Here is a 21,632-nt window from a genome sequence, read left to right on the forward strand (position 1 = left end):
TGGTGTGTATTTACTCATGGACTTTATTCCTAGTCTCAAACACTTCCAGGGTGATGCCAGTTTTAATTGACTGTAAGAAAGTATTCAGAGAGAAATTCAGAGTATTCAGAGTATTCAGAGGAGTATTCAGAGAATTCAGAGTATTCATCAGATATAAGTGATGTCTTGTATCTTCCTGATCAAGTAAAACTGAAATAGAAGTGTTTCTTCCAAACAGCTCTAGTTAAAGAAGACCAGGGGTAGAAAGTTCATTAGTTAATTTAGGCTTCTATTTGAGGACTGTGTAGGGAGTAATTGTTCTCTAACTTTAAATTAAGACATTTATAGTCTAGCAACTTCTTTTTTGGTTGTGTGTCCTTTTCATATGTGCTCATTTTATCTGCGTTTTATAGAATTGTAATTTTTATCTGTAATTTCTTTGAACCTTTGTGATCATGGAAGGGCTTCAGCATTGAAGTGAAGGCAACTAGTATGTTCTGCCACTTAAAAGGGGTGACAATAACATTTTTAGGATATAGGCATCCATGGAAGATTTTCCTTTTTTATAAGGTAGTAAGTAAAAAAAAAAAGAGAAAAAAAAGAGAAAATTGTAGATAATTTTTTTCAAAAGCACCTAAATCACTGAGGAAGTAACTTTTTATTAAAAATATCATTAGTTGGTATAGGAAATTCAACCAATTTGTTAGACTGTATCAATAAGTAATAATTTTTTTAATATTTATTTCTTACAGAGGTAGTTTTATTGCTAGGAGAGTTTTACTTTAAAATCTGATGTTTGTTCTGTTGCAACCAACAGCAGCAATTGTAGATGCTGGTAATCTCCTGTAGTTTTCAGGGGATATCACCAAAACCTTCTTCCCCAGAACTTCTCCCAGATACAAACCATTTATTTTGGTACTTCATAATTCTTTAGTGGGTGTTCTGAGGCTGCTGCCAGGTCCTTACCCAGCCACTCTTACTCCTTATTCTCAACACAGCTGACTGAGAAAATAAGATGAAAAAGCTCATGGGTTGAGGTAAAGGTATGGAGATCAAGTAATCCATTGGTGCCACGGACAAAATAGACTTGACTTGGGAAGAATTCAATTTATTACCAGAGTTGGATTGTGAGAAATCAAGACAAAATCTAGAACACCTTTCTCCCACTCCCCTTGAAGTCAAAGTCTCAACTTCACTCCTTTCCCAATTTTTCTCCCTCCTCCCTGCTCCCAGGGGCCCAGAGGGTTGGGATAGGGAGTATTAGGTCAGTCTGTAGCAGTTCCTCTCTGTCACTCCTTCCTTCTCCCATGTTTTCCTGCTCCAGTGTGGGTCCTCCACAGGCAGCAGCATGGTGTATTCCACAGGCTGCCAGGGGCTCTCTGCTCTCCTCTGACCTTGGTGCCTGCAGGGCTGTTCCTCACCCTTCCCCTCGCTCTGCTGGGCAGCACTTTGCCCATTCCTGAATGTGGTGCCACCAGAGGTGCCACCAGCCTCGCTCATGGGCTCAGCTGTGTCCGGCAGTGCCCGACACAGGGCAGCCCCTCACCTCCGCTCAGAGGTGCTGCCTCAGCTATCAAAATTCTGTCCACAGTCAGCTGATAAAGAGGTCTCAATTTTTCTGTCATATTTCTAAAGATTTTTGCAATGAAATACAAAGTGTTTTCATTATTTTACTTCTTGTTTTTCCAGGATGTAGCTTTAACCAGATTACTTCATATCAATGACTAGGCATTAACAAGTCGTTGTTTTTGAGCACTTTCAGCTCTATTGACAAGAAAATATTTTTATTAAAGTAATATGAAGTAGCTTTTGAGGTGTTCTTGTTCTGCTAAACCTAAGAATTACTGCTTAGCTGTGCCTTCCTCTACAGATTATTGATGAAGAACTGGAACATTTTTAAAGTCAGTATTAAAAACTCCTCTTGGCTCTGAATTCTTGAAGTAAGAATAAATAATGAGTGGGAAAAGGGAAGGAAAATCAGCTCTTAATGGTTCTTTGTCATTTAGAGATTTACATTAAAAAAAGGTGTAAAATAGATACAAAGAAAATCTAGGAATTACTGAAAGATTGGAAATGGTGTCTACTGACACTTGGAGAAGGACCTTTAAGGGAGAAAATACTTGTTATTAAAGCTTTGCTTGGTCTGGGAGGAAGACAGAGAAAGGCCAGTGACTAGAAGAGAAAGCCAAAGATGTTGGAATGAATGTAGAATTATAGCACTCATCATCTGAGTGTACAGCACATCTTGTGCTTCTTTTTCAAGTCTGCTTGCTACCTTTTTGTAAGATGCTGGATTAATACTGGTTTTCAAGTGTCTGCAACTTTCTGAATATAGTCATAAATTTAAAAAATTTAATCCTCCTCCCTTCAATTTGTCTGTCTTTTTGAAAACAAATTCTTCAGTCTTAAGGTATGGCTTATTCCAAATCTGGGAATATCCTGGCAGCACCAAATAATACTGCTGAAGGTGGTGGTGGGAGAATCTCTTATTCATTACAGCTTCCTGCTGAGGTTAAGTAAGATACATGTGGATATATATATATATAGAGAGAGAGAGAGGCAATTCTCAGGAATGAGAGCTGACTAGGAATTACTTTTTGACCTGCATTAGCTGTGAAGTGTACTTGTGAATAAATACTTTAGTTGTTGTTTCTGAATAGATGGCAACTGGTTTTGTTTTCCCAAAGATATATGGGATTTGTTGTATTAGCATTATGTGTTTATGGACATATTTGCATTTTGGTTTGTAATATGCTCAAACTCTCAGAGTTGAATTTTGGTTTTATTTTATTTTGGATGGAGGGGATTGGTTTTTTTGTTTTGCTTGCTTCAGTGCTTACAGATCATCTGTTGACGTGCAGTTAGGATGGGTTAACATTGTCAGAATTATGAGTAATTAATATGGTAGCCAGAGGAGGAATCACAAATACAAACATTTTACTGGAATTAAGTTATTCTTGTCTCAGACTAAAAAGTGAAGATAGCTGCTTTGGGGGTCAGCGTGGTGAGGAACTTGAAAAAGGGAAAGGCTTATGTGAATCCAGAATAAGGTAAACCCAATAACAAAAAATTACAACTTTTTGTTTTCCCAAGAAACAGAGAAAGGAACACTATCAAGGACTTAGATGAAATATTGGATGATCAAAATATAAAGTAGTTTCTAGAAGATGCTAGGGCCAAAAGTCCTTTTAGCCCATGTTTACTCCAAGGAAGTTTTAGAGACTTTTGACATTATGTATTGAAGACAAGTGAGAAGGTAATGTTTTAGATTGGAGTGTTCATCTGAGGATGATAAATAACAAATTGCTTGGAACAATGGTCTTCACCATTCGTTGACCTGAAAATAACTCTAATATCAAATCCATTTAATACTGCTGTTAATATTTTAGCAATTACTTAAATTATCCTTGAAATGAAAGCTAGAAATAGGATACCAATTTTTAAACTTGCTTGAGGATTCTGGAAAGTACAGACTGGTTAGCATGAATTCCATACTGCGTAATTTTTTGAAGTTATGAAACAAATTGTACTATTAGGAGTGCCAATTTAAAAATAATAGTAAGAAGTCAGTGTGATTTTAAAGAAAAGTTATGCCTTACTATTAGAGCTTTACAATGCACTTGGATTTTATAAAGGTTTTGACAGGTTCTGTCAGCAAGACTTCTTATAGTTACAAAGTAATGTTAAGATGGAAAGGAAAATCTTTAGAGTAATGCTTGTCAAGAACAGGAAACATACATTTTTGTTATTGCAAAGTGTCACTAGGGGAGTTTCATAGAAATCTGCAAGGATCTGTTCAGTGCTGGAAATTATCTCTAGTGCAATGAATTGCAAGGGGTAACAGTTATTCAGGGCACTACTGATCGAAATGTCTGTGAAATCCTCATTCTCAAACAGGCAAGGTCTAAAAAATATCTCTCCTAGGAGTACTGTCTTTTCCTATGGACTCCCTTCAGCTGTAGGTTTAGAAAGTAAATGGCTTCCTCGTAGTGGGGATTTTAGTGGGTTTTATTTTTTAATGTGAGGGTTTTTTTCCTTCTCCCTCCTATATTATGTTGAAGCTGTAGAGCACAGCAGAAATATATGGGACAGAGAAATGAAAAGGCAGTAGGGTATGGTAAGAAGTGAGAAACTGAATGTATAGAAAGCCAGCTTATGATGTCGGTTTAGAGTGGACAACTTCATCATTGGCTTTGTAAGCAAAATGGATTCAACTTTATGCTTAGGAAATCGCTAATCCATGTTGGGAACAGCTATGAGGAAGGAAAGAATCTCTGTCCTAAAACATTTGTATCTGCATGTGGTAGAACACCTGAGACTGTGGCAGATAAAACTTCATGCTTCTGTTCTTAGGTTCTCGCTCTTCTCTAAGAGATGTTGTCTACTTATATATATTGTTTAATATTTTAATGCTTTTAATGCCAAAGGCAGTCCTGTTTGAGGAATAGTATAAACTAAAAATGGTTATGATTAGGTTATTATTTTGACAACTTTATAAGAGAAGACAGTTACTTATATCTTCATGTTTACATGTAGTTGCTTTGAAAAATTCTAAAATTAATGTTCTTTTAAACCTCTGTAATATATTGTTTAAGATTAAATTATTTAAGTTACTGGGACCAGAGGATGTGCAGTACAGAGTTTAAAGAAAATTTAAGGATTAAATAATTCAAGTAACTGTTTATATTCGTGGATGCCTAGGGACTGAAATGGCAAATGTGTCATTCTGTGTATTTATTAAGTTGTCAGTGGAATTCAGGGACCTTTACAGGCCTGTACTTTCAACAACTCTTTAGAGAAAACTAACAAAAAACTGATAGAGAAGAATTCGTGAGCATCGGATAAATATGACCTGCAGGGAGTCCTGAACATTGCTTCTATAATGGGAAGTCCTGCCTTAAACCCGTTGTGCTTCATAGAAAGATTAACAAATATGCAGGGAGAAGGTGATCTGATTGATAGTCTCTGCTTGATTTTCCAGAAGGGTCTAACAAGGCTGGTGGGTTTCTAAGGAAAGAAAACAGTCATGGAGTAAGAGAAAGGCTATTTCCCAAACAAATCATCAATTAAAAGATAGGAAGTGGAGGGTAGAAATAAATACCTCTTTCAATAGTGCAAGGTTAGCAGTGTAGTTTGGCTGAATTTCTGCTAGGAATTTTGCTGTTCAGTGTATTCATATAATGGAGATGGTAATATGGTAAAAAGATGATTCTTGAGGTGAGAAAATTTGTCAATGGTAGTATTGTGTGGAACAGTGAACATGAGAGCAGACACTGAAGAACTGCAGAGTGATCTTAGGAGTTTGACTGCTTGGGAATAAAACAGCAGTAAAGTTTCCCAGTATATAAATACAAGGTGATGCAAAGATTGATACAGTGTATGACTTCCAAACTTCATGTGCAAGATACTGAGCTCTGAGCTGACCTTGATCCTTGAGGAGTTATCAGTGCTGGCTTCATTGAGAATATCAGCTCAGGATCATGCCAAAAACCCATACAATTGTTAGAAATTATTAAGAAAAGAATAGAGAGCAAAACAGAAGAATCCTTATTTCAGTGTTAACTTATAATTAATCCTGCTCTGTACAGTTTGATACCTCATTTTGAAGAGGTTGGTTACAATGGAATTCCAGGTGGTTTAGAAAAAGGCATCATGGGAACTATTATGTGTAACATGGCTTTACAGCTGAGTAGATCAGAGCTCTTGAGCCAGAAAGAGAAAACTTACAGAGAAATACTCTTGGGGGGTGTTTTGAACAAATATGTAAGTGACAAGGAAGTCAGTAGATACAGACTATTTGGAGGTGACTCTCTGACAGCCAAGAGCCAGATGTCATCAAAGCTGGTGGGAACCAGGTTCAAACACAAAATAAGCTGAATTCTTGTATAGTGAGTAGCAGATATGTTCAGCTCCTTATGAGCATGATGTTGCAAATCCAGAAAGTTTACATAGGTTCATGGAAAAAACTGGAAAAAATAGAAAAACAGGTTAATTGAGATAAATTAATCTAAATAGATAAAATATATGAGGCTAGAGAAATTGCTTGAGATGAAAATAACTGGAGGTGGGAGAATATTAGGGGGATAGTAGGTAACCTATATGCTTGCCTTCATCTAACTCCTGTATGTGCATATGGTCCATGTTTTTTCAGAGTGGGGTGGGACTGAAAAGAATGAATGATAAACATAATCTTTCTTGTTATCACAAAGTTTGCTGCTGCTGCACTCCCTGAGCACAAATGATATGCTTACTGACCTGCTCTGACCATTGCTCTGAAACAGCATAGCTGGCTTTGTTTTTGTTGGCTCACCTAATAAAAACAGTACTAGTGAAAGTAGGATGTGAGTAAGAGCTTTGAAGGACAAAAGGGTTGTATATGAACATGTGGCTTTGAATATGATGAGTTCAGATGATTAATACCCTTTAGCTGATCTTGAGGGCTTCACAAGAGATCTTTAAAACTGGAGCAAGACCCTTTGTGTTCAGCAACAGCAAGATCACAATGCCAAATATGTATTAGACTAGATAAAACAAGACTGACTTCAGACTTCTTGTAGGTAAAGCAAGAGATTGTGACAATATAGAAGATTATTGTAATAAAAATAAGACATTATGAGCAAAAAACTAAATCTGAAAACTTTTTCACATTCTGTTCCTTAGTTACTGAACCAGAACACCACCATCTTGTAGGTTAAATGATTTCTGGTTTGCAGAATTGTCCACAGTTTTATTAGGACCCTTGGTCTAAAAATATTTTAGGTATTTTTAAACAGATGCTGCCACATGCTTTATTTGCAAGATCTGGGACTAGATGTGCTCAAAATCAGTGAATCACCAAAATTAAATTAAGTGTAGCACAAGTTCTAAAGAGATTGAAACTTTAGCCACATTTCCATACAACAGAACAGTGATTTTAATTATACAGTGTGTGTATATATTTTTAATTATACAGAACATACAGTATATTGATATCAGGAAGAAATTATTTAAAGCTAAAATTTTATCTAGAAAAATCAAATTTTTTCAATGTCAAGGTACTGTAAATGACTCTGAAAGTTTCCTTTAAAACTCTCAAATACCAGCCACTTTCCCATTTTATCAATAAAAGCATATATAGTCTTATACTTATTAACAGGATTAAATGAGTTGGACTTATCTTGACAAGAAATGCTTTGTTGACTAAAAACTTCCTTTTAATGTAATTGAAAATAGTGTTGCTCATATTTTAAAAAAATCTTGATAGTGTAAAGCTGTCATGCTGAAAGAGGTGGGATGGAATTGCCAAGTGCAGATGCCCATGTAAGAGTGATGCTGAACAATAAACCACATTCATATTTCTTTTCTATAGAAAGTGCATGGTGGTTTGGGTGAACTAATCCCTCAATATTGCCAGCTATGTACAATAAATCATGCTAAAGGACTATTATTTATGGGAATGCTATGAATTTTTTTGTATCTACACTTGTAGCTTATTTTCATTTTAAAGACTTTAGACCATAACTCTGTACTTTTAATTTTGTATTCAGTATGGGGAATTAATCCCAGAATGGGGCTTTTTGGATGCAAAATCTGAATGCTTGTGTAGTAACAACAGCTGTCCCCTCACCATGTGGTGTCTTCCATTGCTTTACTGTAGAGATGAATTTTGGCCCAGTGTTTCAGTAATATTGGACACACATGGTTTTAGGTGACAAAGCAGTATGTTTATGCATTCATTTGACTCTTGCAGTTACAGTTGGCTACAGATTAGAACAGGGGGAACACATTCACACCATGACCACCCTCGTAGCTGCTTGTAGTACTTGGATCACAGTAGGCGCTGTTGCATCTAAAGACACAATTAACTGTTGCTGAGGAATTGCAAATTCACAAAAGCTCCTTTACAGCTTTTGCTGTTGAGAGCGGATTTTCTGAAAAAAAAAAAAAAAAACCCAAAAAAACTTTTCCAGAGATTTTCCAAATTTATAAATGTTTTAGATCTTCACATTCTAAAATTAGTGTCAGCTTGAAATAAGATTAAGAAGTTGATATTTTAATGTAGCTAATGAATTCATGTGCCCTGAATTAGCTATGTAATTAACTACAGATGTGCTGAATGATTGTAGTTTTGTCCATTATTTAGGAAGATAACCTCAAGAGTTCTGTCATATTTGCAAGTGGGTAGTAAAACTGTGAGCACAAATCAAAGCTTACAGAAAAGTCTGAAAATAAAACTTAGCAGAAAGCTTCTGACATCTGTATATCACTGAAAAGATCATCTTGATTTCCATGTGTAATTGTTTAGATATGCTTTGGATATGGTAAGAGAGACTAGCTGTGAATGTAGCTGTGAATCTATTATAAATACCCCACAAACCAACAAACCACCAAGTTTTAGTACAAATTAAATAGAAAATTACAGTAAAACCACATATTAACCCTAATTTTGAAGTATGAAATTTGATTTTTAAACAAAAGGCTTTTAACCAGAACTCTTTAAAAGAATTCATTATTTAGATTACAGTGATAAAATTTTTTATAAGTAGAACATTCAGCACTAGAAATCTTTCTTTACAAAAATCCCTGAGAAATATTTTAATTTAAAATATCTATATGGAGTATAATTTAATAAAGGCATATAGTATATTGACATGTTTAAAGCAGTAAAAATAATAAGGCTATTTTGCAATGTGGAGATTTTTCCATGTATGTAATTTCTTCTGTAGGCTAGGGTGTAATTGTGTAATGCAAGCAATATATGAGATCTCTCACATATACACACGTTACTTAAGCGTCTTGTGTTTGAATCATCAGAGATAATTCATTTTATTCTTGTATTAAAAACTATGAATGTTTGAGGCTTTCAGCATTGAATAAAGGACTACATGGATCCAAACCAGGACGATTGATAAAATCCTTGCTACTATTGGCTATTATTTACTGTCTTTTAAGTGGCAGGTTGTATTTATGCCAATTTATCTGCTTCAGGGAACACTCTTGATAGCAGAACAAAGTGAATAAAAGTAGTTTGCTTTGCAAATGAATGCAAATGGTGAAGCCTTTCGGGAAGCCCTTTAACGGGAGCAATGCACTTTGATTATGAGTGAAGCTGCCATTTGGACATGGTGAAAAGAGCACGCTTGAACCATTGATTGGGGGAGACAGTAAAAAGTCAGGAAGGGCCCCGTTAAGCTTGCAGTGCAGCGGGCGGATGTCAGTGTGGTTAGAGCACAGTGGGAGAATGACAGGCAGGATTAGTGTCAGGGAGAAGCTTTGCTGTAGTTGTGGAGATGGTCCCTGGGGTCACTCACCTCTGACTGTTGTTCTGTGCTGATGGCTCTGTAATGCAAACCGCTTGATATGTGCCTGTTCATTATCGGAAATGGTGATTAGAAGAGGTATGTCATAAAGAATTCCTTTAAAATAAATAAAATAGCAAACCACTGATGATAACAAAGATTTGGCTCTGCAGTCGTTGCCAAAGATGCTGCAAACGTCAAAGACGGTTACTGCGTTTTGCCTTCTGAGGCAAACGCGATTTCATGCCTTAAACTGCTCTAATTGTGTGTTCCTTGCTTTGTTCACTTTTATTTGGCCGTTATGAAGACAGTCATTGTTAACGGCTTGGCATGTAGTTAGAGTAAAACATTTTTATATCTTTTGGTTATTGAGTAGGGGAAGCATCCGGTCTGGTTTTGTGGCATAACTGCATTTTAGGGAGGGGGGAGGGGTGTTGTTTAATCGTCTTGATGGAATATTAGAGTCAACAGATTTCATTCCTGCTCCATGCTAGAGTGCTAAAACACAGGATGGTAACAGTGACAAGAAGCTAAGATAACTGTTCTGTTCCATTTAGAGGCTTTTTTAATATGTCAAAATGGAGATACTCTTTGTGTCTTTGCTGAAAAAATATTAGATAGGCAATTAAGTAAATGCTTAAAACGTTGTGTCTTAAACTGTGATTTAATCATGGAATCATTTAGGTTGGCAAAGGCCATTCAGATCATTGACTCTAACCATTAATCCAGCTCTATGAAGCCCACCAAGTGTCACATCCACACATGGTCTTTTAAATACTTCCAGGGATGGCAACTCCACCACTTCCCTGGGCACCCTGTTACAATGCTTGAAAACCCTTTTGCTGAAGAAACTTTTCCTGATATGTAATATAAAACTCCCCTGGCACAACTTGAGGCCATTTCCTCTTTTCTAGATCTTATTACTTGGGAAAGAGGGCCAGTCCCCACCTCGCCACAGCTTCCTATCTCAGGGAGCTGTAGAGAGCAATAAGGTCTCCTCTGAGCCTCCCCTTCTCCAGGCTAAACATACCCAACTCCCTCAGCTGCTTCTCATCAGACATGTGCTTCAGACCCTTCCCCAGCTCCATTGCCCTTCTCTGGACTCTCTCCCCAGCACCTCAATGTCCTTCTTGTACTGAGGAACACAGAACTGAACCTGGATTTGAGGTGTGGCCTCACCGGTGCTGAGTGAGGATGATCAGGGGGATGATCTCTGCCCTGGCCCTGCTGCCACTCCATTGCTGAGCCAGGCCAGGATGCCATTGGCCTCGTGGCCACCTGGGCACTCTGTGGCTCATGTTCAGCTGCTGTTGAGCAGCACCCCCAGCACCTTTCCCTCCAGGCATCTTTGCAGCCACTCTGCCCAGGCTGGAGCTGCAGGGGTTGTTGTGAGCCAGGGGCAGGAGCGGGCCCAGGCCCTTGGCCTTGTTGGGCCTCAGAGCTCTGGGCTCTCCCCAGCAGTGCAGCCTGTGCAGATCCCCCTGCACAGCCTTGCTGCCCTCCAGCAGCTCAACACTCCCAGCCAGCTCAGTGTGTCTGCAGGGCCTGAGGGTGCCCTGGATCCCCTCACGTGGGTCATTGATAGAGCCATTGAACAGGGCTGTGCCAGCACTGAGCCCTGGGCAGCACTGCTGGCTGCAGTTCCATTCAGCAGCAGCCTCTGGGCCCGGCCATGCCAACAGCTTCCCTCCCATCCAACAGAGCCCCAGCCAGCCCTGAGCAGCAGTTCCTGCAGGAGGTGCTGTGGGCAATGGTGGCAAAGGCTCTCCTGAAGTCCAGGTAGGCACATCCACAGTCTTTCACCCATCCACTGAGTGGTCATCTTATCACAGAAAAGGAGATGAGGTCAGGCAAGCAGGACCTGCCTTTCACAAACCTGTGCTGATCCCCTGGTTGTCCTGTGCATGCTGTGTGATGACACTCCAGAGAATCTGCTCTGTGACCTTCCCTGGCACCAAGGTCAGACTGACAGACCTGTACTTCCCTGGATCTTCCTTCTAACTCCTCAATGGCTATTGCTTTTGGAAAGCTCTTGTGAACTGAGGCCTCCCCAGTCAGCTGGGTGTGCTGGTAAATGTTTGAAAGTTACTCAGTGAGCACTTCGTTCAGCTCCCTCAGTTCCTGTGGCTGGACCCCATCCAGCCCCATGGACTTGTGTGTGTCAGGTGACTGGCCATTTTTCCTTGGATTATGGGGGCTTCACTGTGCTCTGTCTTCCAGGTCAGGGACTGGGTGCATGGAGACCAATGGATCTTTCCATTAAAGTCTGAGGCAAAGGGGAGGTATGAAATACCTCAACCTTTTCCTCATCCTGTATCATTGTTTCTGCCTATGTCTAGTAAAAGATGGTGATTCTCCTTAGCTCTCCTTTTGTTGCTCATGGATTTGCAGAAATAATTTTTGTGTTCTATGGCAGTAGTCAGATTAAGTTCTTATTGGACTTGGGCTCATCTAATTTTTGCATAACCCCATAATCTAATAAAAGTATTGTTGAATATTATCTTTACTGCATTTTGTAGTGTTGTGTTATGTATGTTGTATTAAATAATAGAAATTAAATGTGTTAGTCTACATAATAGACAAAGTGCAATTTTTGAGTGTTCAGGATTTTGAGTGTCTTCCTGTTGGTCAGTACTTACTTTTGTTTTTATCCATTTTCAGCAACAAGACACAGAGAAGATACCCACATTAATTTTTTTTTACCTTATTAGATTAATTTGTTTAAAGATTTTTTTTTTGTCCATATATTACCTTGCAAATAAATGTCCAATATTCCAGTGTAATGAATGTTTTACAAATGTTTTACAGGCACCTGAATGGACAGAGGAGGACCTGAGCCAGCTGACAAGAAGTATGGTTAAGTTCCCAGGGGGGACCCCCGGTCGATGGGAAAAGATTGCTCACGAATTGGGTCGATCAGTGGCAGATGTGAGTGCACTCAGATTTGCATTGTGTAGAGGATGACAAACCAGAACAAGACAGGCAGTGTAGAAGGCAGATATGGGGGCTGACATTGTCTTTTGAGAGAAGCTACAATCCTTTTAGGACCTGGAAGTGAACCATTAACTAACTATGCAAGAAGCAGATGTCAGCCAGTATCTCCCTCCACAATTAACAGCTGTAACTGATCAGCTGGATGGGGGATTCTGGTGCTTACAAACTTCAGCTACTGTAACCCAATAACAGAAAAACAATGAACTGCAGGTTTTGTAGTAACCTTCTTTCACTGCAAGTGAATGTTTGTGTGACTTGGTTAAAGATTACATCTCTGTTTCAAGCCAGTCCTTAAAAAATGCATATGAGCTAATGGTGTTTTGACAGGTGGTTTCCATTAATTAAGCAGAAATATCTTTACAAATTTTAAAACTGTGTAATATGCATGATACAATTTCAGTGCCTTTTTCAGTATTATAGCATGCTTTAAAATTATATTATGTAAAATAATGTCTTTGTTGATTCATATTTTGTAGTATATACCAGATACCAAGCTTGTACTTAGGTTTTTTAAGCGTTATGATCTTAAAACCCTTAGGGGCTAGGCTGTAAAAGACTTTGCCTTTTCAAGCAATAGATCACTAGAACATGTTGTAGTGTCTACTTAGGACCATTTGAAAGCCCTTTCAGCTGACCCTGTTTTATAGGCTCTGTAGGGGTTAATGAGAATAACATTTAAATCTGTTCATGTACATTTTGAGATTAGATGTTCTTTATTTATCATATTTCAGGAATTATCTTAAATAATGGAAAACAAAGCCACTGACTACAGTGAAATATTATATCCCTCTGGGAAATTTGTGTACTTCTTGACTTTTTTTTTTCATTGTTAATATAAACACAAAAAGATATTTTGAGAACTTAGTTTTCAAGTTTTAATGCACCTATACTGTTCTGATACATATACTAAAAAATAAGTCTTTTGCACTATTCTAATTTTAGAACAAAACATTATTTGCAAAATAGTGTACGTAAACAAGAAGTTACCAACGTGCTAATCAAATTAAATTAGGGTTTTTAAGGTTTATTGTGTTCATACTTGAAGTATTCATACTACTGAACTGACTGAGTGGAATAATACAAATACTAAACTTTATGAATAATAATAATAAACTTTATAATAATTATACTAATACTGAAAATTATTTAAAAGATACATTTTACTGATCTTAACAGCAAAAATACTTCACATATGTTGGTAGTATACAGTGTTCATGCAAAGAGCTTTTGAGATGGGTTTGGAAAATTTGATTATCTTGATACAGATAGTAGAGACATGTGGAATGGTTCTACATACATCCATCACAAAACTAACACTATCCTCAGATTGCCTTTTGCACCCACTGCCTGCTTTATTCCTTGACTTGGGTGTATTAAGAATCCTTTGCATAATACATTTGGCCATTGTACTTGCACAGATCCAGTACTGAAAAGAAAAAAAAACACTTGTTTCTTCCATTAGATGAGAGGTCCTCAGCAACTTGCTGTTTTGTTTCAGTGAGTAGGAAAGAGAAATGAAAGACATGTGATTGTTCTAAGAGCTGTCATTTTCTTGTATGAAAAAAGGAATTTCCAGGATTTTTATGTGTGGAGAAAGGTCTGAGTGTAATCCTTTTTACTTCTAGTAACCTCCAGCTATATGGTTAATGTAATTATTATCTACACAAGTTTTTACTTCTCTAAAAATTTTCAACTGCTGCTAATGCTAGGTCACTTTCCTGACACAAACTAATTATTAGAGTTTCTGCCACTTTTATCATTGCATTACAGAGAATTGTAGCAAATAGGTATTATGAGGAAACAGAAATGAGTATTTTACAAAATGAATGTTTTAAACAAAAGCTTCATGGGAACTTCTTTGGGTCTCAGATTGTTACTGCATCAGTATTAGAAATGGTGAAACTGGAAACTGCTTCAGATATATCCATTCAGTAAGATTTCAGTATTCAATAACAAATACAACTTATCCTGTATATTTCTTGAAGATAACATAGAATCTAAATTTACAGCAAAGACTCTATTTTTTTTGGGCATCACCACATCACCATAATTAGATAAGAAATGTTAGGTAAAGCTGCAGGAGAAACTTCTGGGTTGTTAACTTTGTGTGCAGTAAAAAGGTGTTTGCATGTGCAGGCAGCGTTTGCTGCCCAGACAGCTGCTCCCTGTGTCTGCTGGGAGCAGGGCAAGGGGATAAGTTCTGGTGTACAAGGTGCTGCTTTGAACAGCTTGTGTAGCAGAGCTTGGGGATGCCTTGCTTACAGCTGGTTTAACAGGAGCCAACCAGAGAGGGTTTGAAGTATGTATTACCTAGCAAATGTACTATGTCCTGAAAAACATTCAAGGATGAATTTGAATTTGGTTTTCTAACATTTTCTAGTACAGGAAATACTTTGTAAGAATTTGAGATTAGTGTCTGCTTCTTTCTTCTCCTGCAAAGCATCAAGAGCAGTAAGGCTCAGTTTTCCTTTCACTGTTAGAAAATTATGATAGAGAGGATTGATAAGGTACAGTGTGCTTGCTTCTGAGTGATTTTATGCATTCAGACCTTATTTAATAGTAGATTAGCTAAACAGGTATTCCTAAAAATAGCTCAGAGTAGTCCAGTCCAAAATGCTGTCTCTATTGTTGCTTCTGTCTCAAAGCTTTCTTCCTCAGAAAAAAAACAGTTAGAAAAAAATCTCAAAACTTTTTAAAGAATAAACTGAAACCATTCATATATATCAGAAGAGCATCAATGAAATTCAGTCCCTCTAATCACCCCAAAGAAATTCTGTCTTAAATTTATTCTTTTTTTTAAAAGAAATAAATTCCTACTACATCCAACTGTGTTTCCACTAGCAATTTTTAGGCAGTGGGAAGCAGTGACTTGAGGAGGGTGTTCTTGACTTTTTTGAACTTTACAGCTTCATGGTGTTGTTTTAACTTACTGCGTCCTTAGTTTGTGTCTAGTTTGCAGTATTGCAAACATGTTGTTTGATAGCAAGAGTCCAGATGAGAATAATAGGTTCCTATAATGTTATCTACAAGGGAGGATTGTGAAGGAATTCATGTTGATTAACTTAAAAAAAAAAAAAAATAATTAACAGAGAATGTAAGTATTCAACTGCATAAAAAGAAAACCATAATGAGGAACGGTCTTGTCCACTGTAATAGTCTTACAGGGCAAGAAATTTTTGCCTCAATTTAATCAGAGGCTGCAGAGTTGGACACTGAAGGACAAAGAATTACAGTGGAGGTGATAAAGCAGTGGAATAATCTGCTCCATATTTATGGAGTCTCCATGTTTGTGAGCCTTTAAGAACAGGTTACACAAACATCTGCAAGAAACAACATCAATGCAGTGGTTCTGCCTGAGGTTAGGTCCTTCTCTTCCTATGGTCTGTGATTACACTAGCAAGTGCAAGCTATCTGGGAGGAAAAGGGAGGAAAAAAACCTTCCCTACAATTGGAAGCATGTGTGAATTCACTTTTAAAAATGTAGAATTAAAGACAGAAAGTCACCGCAGTTGGTCAGTAATCACTGCATATACCTTAGCTTGACTTACTTAATTCGGTAATTCCTAATAGTGTTCCTTCAATGTTTTTCTTGTCTACTGCTACTCAGGTTAGTGTTTTGTAGACATTTAGTTTGTTAATTGTTATTTCCCAAAGCACAGCCCAAATAAGGATTACTGTAAGGCCCATTATATGGGTATGTCTAGCAGATTCCCTGTGCAAACAAGTACATCCACCCTACAAGTGATGCAGGCTGCTGGGAAAGTGCCAGCCAAACTCCAGCAATAAACAGCTACAGCCATGCTGTAGTGCCCCTGAGCTCATTCAGCTCTCCTGTTTCTGTTTGTGCTGCCTCATGTGATACCAGAATAAACATCTTTGCAGCATATTCCTGTGCTTTTCACCTCAGAGCAAGGGCAGGCTTGTAGCTGTGGTACAGACATACTGGAGGAAGGATTTCTGCTTCACTTCTGACATGGTAAATGTTTATCTTGTCTCTCTTTGGGAAGACATCTTTTAACAGCCAGTGAATGATCATCCCAAAATAGATGAGGTTAAGTTGTGCTCACTTTATCAGTATGTTTAATGATTTAAATTGCTAATTGTCACTTCAGTATGTGCATATAGGGAATTTAGCAATCTTTTCCTATAAAGATGGTTTTCAGCTGGCTTAGTATAATGAAATCTTACTGCTTTCACAACTGAAAGCTTCTGCAGCTTTTTAAGTCATTTTTATTGCAATTGGCTGTTATTGTAAATTAGGTTTTGAAGTATTTTGATTATGAAAGGGAAATGGAGTTCAGTTAACTCTAATCAGAATTCCTGCCTGCTGACCTGGTTACCTGTACCACTGCTCTCTGTCATCCTCCAAACATCTGTTCTTTGACCCATTTTCCTTGCTGAATTTGTTGCCCCAGGGTTAGTTCTCATTCCTGTCTGCCAATACTTAAGGAAATAATTGACCTTTTAAAACAAAATAAAAAAGTTATGTTTGAATTTCCTAAGCACTGTGAACACTCTACAACATAGTATAAATAATGAATGGAGTGGAGTTGCAATACTATTATTTCTGCAAAAATGATATTGTTTGATTTGACAAATGCTAAGTCTTATGAAGATTTGTAGTAATGATTGTCAGCTTTTGCTGAATTCAAAAATTGAGAAAAAGCACTTACATGTGAAATTATAGAAGTATATTGTACTTGACAATACCAACCTTTATAGATAAAAAGTTTAAAAAAAATATTTGCTGAAAGGCATAAATTAATTTCAGTAACTACAAAGGACGTTCAAATTGTAAAAATAATAGAGGAAGTAAAAGCTGTCTGGCATGCCAAACAGACTTTAATGTGATTATTAGGTACAGGTTTTTTAAATTAAAGGCAAAGAGATCTCAGATTTCATACTTGTGAAGTAATATCATTCAGTTGTCTTACAGGATTTAAACTGATTCTGTTTGCTCCTGCAGTCACTAATCTCATGCATTTGTGTTGCAAAAACAGACTGATTGGGATTTGCTGCTTGTATAGAAGAACACTGAGGTAGACAGCAAAACAATAGCCAGGTGGCAGACATTCTGAATTACCATGAAACCTGAAAGCATAAGGTTTGAGGGGGTGGGTGCATATTTTGTGATATCTCTTGTATGCCCAAGCAACAGTTTCAGCCTGTAAGTCTGGCTGTGTGAGTTCATACTCATTACACTTCATATGCCATTGTAAAGTAGATTTCTTATTTTTGACAAATGCAAGCTCATTACTTTGCCAACAAGAAAACATCTATATGAGAAATGGTCCATATGTAGAAGCTCATGAATTTATTAGGTCTTTTGCTTCTGGAGATTAACTGTTTTCCTAAGACTGTTTTATATTTCGTTTTGTGTACTGTGTCTGTGTTAACTCAATTACAGTGCAATCCAGTTGTGGATATTCTGAAACACTCACCCTTAGCAGTTTGCATATATTTATGTAATCAATAGTTCTCCCAGTTGCTTATTGAAGTATAAAGACCTAGATCGAGGTCCAAGAGAGGTTATGAATATCTGATGGGGTTTAGATAATACATAGTCCAAGTAGACCCCTCAGTCTGAGAGTGAAGTCTTCAAAACACCTGGCTAATCCCACAGACACAGCAGAGGGATTCTCTTGATACTTGGAGGGAGGAAAAGGTGGTTGCTGTTCACAGCACTCTCACTGTACAGTTTTATTCTGTGCACGCCTACAGTTGTCCCTGCCATTTTTACAAGATTGGGCAGAGCAATGCCCCTTATAAACAAAATGGATTTTCATCTCATAAAGCATGACCAGAGCATTCTTTCACTTAAAGGAAAAAGTTTTTTTACAGAAGGCAGTGGGACAGCAATTTTTGGTCCAAATAGATGGTTTGTGAAGGGGTTAAGCCAGTGATGCTGCAGCTTTTTATAGAGTGGCATAAATTAATGTAATGTCTCACAAAGCTCACAGTGAGCTGGGTTTGAATTTCTTTGCAGAATTCAAATTTCTGACAGTCAAGAAAGGTAATGCATTTTGCATCATTAGTAACAAAATAAGATGTCCAAGTAGTTGTTGCAGTGGGCATTTGAGTCAAACTCCTCTCCTGCATGAGTGCCCATAGGGTTGAGCTAAAGACTCTCACGGATTTTAACTGACAAAAACAAGCACAGTATGAAGTCTCCAGCATTATCACAAGTTTAATTGCAAAGTTCTTCCTCTTGTGTCCTGAAAAAAGATACAATTCTTTTGCTGCTTTAAATTATCTGGGGACTTAAACTGGAGAAAGTTCTACATCTGCTGATTTAGGTCAAATTTGCCTTTTTTGCAGGCCACATTTTAAACTGCCTCATAATAAAACTTATGGTTGTTTTGGGGATTTCTGTTGCTGTGGCAAAGTTCAGAATCACACATGGCTTCAAAGTCCATAAGCATAATAAAATTGCATTGTTGCTGGCTGCAACTGTTGGTTCTAAGCAAATTCATTTAAGTTCATAACACGTTTTGTAGTTCTTTCAAGAATGTTATCCTTAAAATACTCATTTGCTGTGTTAGTATGAAATTTAACCTACACAGTGGCTAGTGATTAGTCGCATTACCAACTTTTGGGAAAGTTTAGAACACTCTACTAAGCTGTTTCAAGCAGTGCCAAAACAAAGGTACATCTGATTTGAAATACTTATTTCAAGTGGTCTTGTAAGTTGCAAATGAGGATACTTGGAAAATGGAGAATCATTTGGCTCAATATCTCAGGATTTGAAGTTTCCACACTCTGGTAAAACTGAAAGACCATTTTAGAAGCTCTTTTAGTGTCTAAAAGGGAAGTCAGTGTATAAAGCAACAAATTTTGAGTCAAATGGAAATAAAAGAATGGGTCATTATTGGTTTGTCTGACTTGTGTCAAACAGTGCTTGATACACTTTTGACTAATATGAAAAAAGCTGTTTAGGTCTAGGCTGGAAGAAGATTCAGCACAGCAGGTAGTATTTTGGTTATAAGAGGAGAACTTTAAATTTGGCAAGTTATTCTGTGTGGTTCTGGAAGGTTAGATCTGTAAAAACCTACTACTTTGACAAAGCCACGAAGGCATTAAAATCCTGCTGTATCTGGCTTTCCCTTGTAAGAAAAAATGTGATTACAACTCAAATTAGCCTTAAAGATTCAAGAAATTTCTTATTGCTTCATGGTAACCTCAAGTACTCACAGGCTCTCTCCACAATAATTTTTTCCATAATTACACAAATCTTGACATTTTGTTCATGACATAACTAGATGGGGAGCATGCAGGAAGATAACTGGGTGCAGAAGACTGCTACTGGGAGAGCAAATTTGTTAGTTAATGCTAAGAAACCATTGCATTTTTAGTAAATACTTGAAGAACTTCTGCTCAGGAAGATGCTGGGAGTAACAAAAAATGTTACTGGCCTCTCTGGTGTTCAGTAGCACCATCCTTCTTTGCAAGAAATTCATATATGTTTGGAAAGCCAAGAGATGTAGATTTTCTTCCTCTACAAATCCCACATTATTTTCTTACAATGTCATTAGAACCCAAGAGGTTTGTACTTCTGTGACTATCTGCTGCAATCCTAATCAAAACACTCTCCCAGAGGAGGATGGAAGGAAGGCTGTGGCCCAGGGGATTCCCAGGAGCCAGAGACCGGTGAAGGTTGGGTGGCACATTGGTGTGTCCCTGCAGGGCTGGGCTGGGGGCGCTGCTGGAGGGCTCAGCTGAGCTCCTGGGCCAGTGCTGCTGCTGTGGGAATGGGGAATTGCTCTCCATCTTCTGCCAAAGGGTTCTGGGTGTCTGTTTAGCACCAGTAGGATCACTGTACCTGACTTTACACAGTTTTCCCTCTAGGTGTGTCATAGTTCTGTGCTTTTTTATGTCTGCCTTCCCTGCAGAGCGAAAAGTACCCTCTCATTCATGTGATAGCAAAATTTGCTTTTGCCTATGCATCTGAGAGTTTTTTAAGCTGATTCTGATTTTTTTCCCTATATATCTCTGAAGTATCAATTGTCCCATCTGAAAGAGGTGGCAGGTGTCCAGGGTAATAAGAGAGTTAACATCTGGATGGTCATGATGAGGAATGCTTTTACTGCTAGGTGTCTTGTTAAGTAGCAACTAGTCTTTGTGATCTGGACTAATTGTTAGCAGTACAGGAGGAAACCAGCTCTGTCTGGCTTTCATCACATAAAATCATCCCACTAATCCCACTTGCTTTTGATAGAATCTTTTTATAGCTGAAGAGCTATTGAAACTGAGTTCAGAAGGGAGTTCTCAGAAGCAAATTGTTCCTGTGGTTTCTTTCTGTAGGTCCCATAGTAAGATAGTTTGATTTCTACTCCAGCAATTTGATTGCTTGCATCCAGTTTTTTTTTGTCATCTTTATCTGTCTAAGGAAATCTGTTTCACTGTGCATGATATTACCTGACTTTATTTGTGACTTCTGTTATCCCTGGTGGACTACAACATTTAAAGTTGATTCCTATAAAATAATGCAGTGTGTCTGTTCAGCAGTACAAATACTTACAGGAATATGAGATCTTCTGTCTTCTGTTTTAAATCAATTTCACAGTCTTGATCCTTATTATTTAAGGTGTCCCCAGACCCAGGATTTCTTAAGGGGGTTGGCTAATACTCTGTTGAAAGCTGTTGTCAGTAACAGCAGGCTAAAAGCACACCTTCTCATAGTCAGGATAAAACTCATAATTTATTATACATGAAAACTGTAATTTTAAAGCATTATGCAGGAACAAATAGCAGTAATAACTACAAGAGTATTCTGCAACTGCTTCATACTTTGAATAAGTTTTTCCAGTGTGTTATCTGTTAACTAATGAAAAAGTAATAATATTGTATAAGCAAGCTATGATAAGTAATTAGGCAGAGAAAGAATGGAGCAACTTATGTTGCATAACTGAGTGAATTTTTTATGAATCAGTTAGGAACTAGCTAGTAAATAACACTATTCACCCCTGGAGAGGAAATTTAAAGTGATATTAAGGATGTCAAAAAGCATGGAGGAATGGGCAACAGAAGAGTCTGCAGCTTTGAGTGGCAAGAACAATGATTAAACTCCAACAGATCAAATTGCAATACAATTTCAGATGTTCCATAGGCTGGATTCCTAATAATCCTCAGCAGTTTAATACTGACATGTTAACGATTCTTGCCCTGTGTCAGCATCTGGAATGCCAATGACAGCTGAGGCTGATGGACACAAATCTGAAGGCTAAATAAGTGATAACTGAACTCTCAGTGAAAAGAGCTGGAGTAAACCTGAACTGTGCATAGCACCTGGAAAAGGACTGCTGTGTGAAGAAGAAAGCTGACAAAAATAATAATAGACAAATAATCTTCCCCTGTAACCTGTAAATGATGATAGTGAAGCTG

The 21,632-nt window shown here is 37.7% G+C and overlaps 1 protein-coding gene across 2 annotated transcripts in view; it reads left to right on the forward strand.

Annotated features, from left to right (window-relative positions):
* DNAJC1 (DnaJ heat shock protein family (Hsp40) member C1) overlaps positions 1-21,632 on the forward strand; it is a 107,648-nt gene that overhangs the window by 80,356 nt on the left and 5,660 nt on the right. For both annotated transcript variants that reach the window (XM_064704137.1, XM_064704136.1), the window contains exon 9: positions 12,066-12,185. In XM_064704137.1, the coding sequence (XP_064560207.1) occupies positions 12,066-12,185 (120 nt within the window). The remainder of the gene's footprint in view (positions 1-12,065; positions 12,186-21,632) is intronic.

The sequence above is a fragment of the Zonotrichia leucophrys genome, chromosome 2 (genome assembly GCF_028769735.1).
Source record: "Zonotrichia leucophrys gambelii isolate GWCS_2022_RI chromosome 2, RI_Zleu_2.0, whole genome shotgun sequence".
Lineage (NCBI taxonomy): Eukaryota > Metazoa > Chordata > Aves > Passeriformes > Passerellidae > Zonotrichia > Zonotrichia leucophrys.